General features: G+C 39.5%; 1 protein-coding gene across 1 annotated transcript; it reads left to right on the top strand.

Annotated features, from left to right (window-relative positions):
• The first annotated feature begins 1,016 nt into the window (after window positions 1-1,016).
• On the top strand, window positions 1,017-1,745 carry LOC101590308 (adenylate kinase isoenzyme 6-like). Its single transcript, XM_004645710.2, has one exon. It carries the CDS (start codon window positions 1,027-1,029, stop codon window positions 1,543-1,545), a length of 519 nt encoding a protein of 172 aa, XP_004645767.1. The 5' UTR covers window positions 1,017-1,026; the 3' UTR covers window positions 1,546-1,745.
• The last annotated feature ends 561 nt before the right edge of the window (window positions 1,746-2,306 follow it).

The raw sequence follows: 2,306 nt of genomic DNA, 5'->3' as shown, positions 1-2,306 counted from the left end.
TTAATACAGTATGATACTGCGATTCAAGCAGACAAAAATATTAGGAATACACCCACAAAAATATAAGCAACTGATTTTACAATGGTGGAAAGGTGATTCCCTGGAAAAAGTGTGACCTTTTCAATAAATGGTGCTGCAACTACTAGATATATGAATACAAAACATATTGGATTCATAACATGTATCATGTAGCAAAAATAACTCAAAATGGATCATAGATCTAAATACAAAAACTACATGTATAAAACATTTTTTAAAGAATTTAAGGGAAAAAATTTTATGACATTGGGTTAGTCTATGATTTCTTAGCTATGACAACAAGTGCAAAATACATCATAAATTGATAAATTAGGCTTCATAAAAGTTGAAAATCTTTTCTCTTTTAAAAACAAGACAGTAGGTTTGATCCCTGTGTGCCATGCTGGCCCCGCCCCCACGGTGAGCTGAGACTGGGACTGAGACTGGCCATAGTGGCATGCGCCTGTAATCCTAGAGCTGGGGAGGCTGAAAACAGAAGAATCACAATGAGTCTGATCTATGTAACGAGACCGTGTTCTAAATATATCAGAAAATAAAAAACAAAAACAGGACAGTATGGTAGTATAGGACTATAATCCCAGCACCTGAGAGATTGAGGCAGGAGGATAGCACATTTGGGCCCAGCCTGGGCAACTTAGTAACAGAAAGACTCTTAAAATAAAACATTAAAAAGACTATGAATGTAAATCAGTGAAAAGGTCCTGGGTTCAATCTCTAGTATTGCCAAAGAAAGAAGAAAGAAAGGGAAGGAGAGAAGGGGAGGGGAGACAAGGGGAGGGAAAGACAATGAAAAACAGACTGGAGAAAATAGTTGTAAAATATATTAAAGGTTTGCATCCAGCATATATAGAGTGCTTTAAATATTCAATAAGGAAAAAATCAAATCAATATGAAATGGACAGAAGATTGAAGAACCAAAAATTCTTTACCAAAATAAAGATAGAGAGAGAGCGACCTGACGCGTGCCTGCCCGCCGCATCTGGGACTATGGTGCTTCCGAACATCTTGATCACCGGCACACCAGGAGTTGGAAAGACCACACTAGGCAAAGAACTTGCATCCAGATCAGGACTGAAATACATTAATGTGGGTGATGTAGCTCGAGAAGGGGCATTATATAGTGGCTATGATGAAGAGTATGACTGTCCCATTTCAGATGAAGAAAAAGTAGTTGATGAGTTAGAGAACCACATGACAGAAGGCGGAGTTACTGTTGATTACCATGGTTGTGATTTCTTTCCTGAATGGTGGTTTCATGCAGTTTTTGTGTTGAGAACAGATAACAGTATATTGTACAAAAGACTTGAAACAAGGGGTTATAATGAGAAGAAACTAAGAGACAATATCAAGTGTGAGATTTGTCAAGTTCTCTATGAAGAGGCCATGTTGTCATACAGGGAGGACATTGTGCACCAGCTGCCCAGCAATACACCCGAGGAGCTAGAGGAGAACATAAGCCAGATCTTGGGCTGGATTGAGCAGTGGGTCAAAGATCACAACCTGTGACCGGTCACTTGGTGCTGTCTCTCTGCCTGCTTTGTCACCCTCAAACATCTGTAAAAACCAAGCTACACTGAGGGCCCAGGAGGTGTTCTTATGCCTGGGTTGCTTTTTCTCCATGAGAAAGTTAGATAATCACAAACAGAAGAAATATAATTATTAAACATTGAAAATACTTATCAGTTGCTAAACAATAAATCTGATCAAATGGGTAAAAAAAAAGATAGATAACATACAAGCACATTAAGAGATTTAACATCACTGGTCATTAGGTGAATGCAAATTAAGACCACAATGAAACACTACCACACATCAACTATAGTGGCTTCAATTGAAAGGGAATGGCCATAACAAATGCTGCTGAGGAGTTCAGTGAACTAGAATTCTTTTTTTTTTTTTTTAAGGAAAGAGTGCCATTTATTAGGTTGTGAGTTTCTCTGTTTGCCTTTAGAGATGCACAAAAGGTCATTGGAAGGGTAAATGAAAGAAGTCAGATGAGTTGGCACATCAGCACATCAGATGGTCTATCGGCGGGTGGGTGAGCAGACAGCCAGGATTCTGGGCAGGCAGCGGGCCTGAGCCACCCGGACCGCTAAGCCCTTGTGTCAGGAAGTGTGTTTGGAATCTTCTTCTCCAGTGCGCTGGAGAAGAAGATTCCAGACACTGGAGAAGAAGATTCCAGACACACTTCCTGACCATAAAATAACTCTCACTGACATCCAAACTTTATAAAATACCTTCATTTTGCTCAAAAAGGGCAGTCAATA

Source organism: Octodon degus, unplaced genomic scaffold (genome assembly GCF_000260255.1).
Source record: "Octodon degus isolate 3935 unplaced genomic scaffold, OctDeg1.0 scaffold00236, whole genome shotgun sequence".
In the NCBI taxonomy this organism is placed as follows: domain Eukaryota; kingdom Metazoa; phylum Chordata; class Mammalia; order Rodentia; family Octodontidae; genus Octodon; species Octodon degus.
This window is presented reverse-complemented; position numbering and strand designations above follow the sequence as displayed.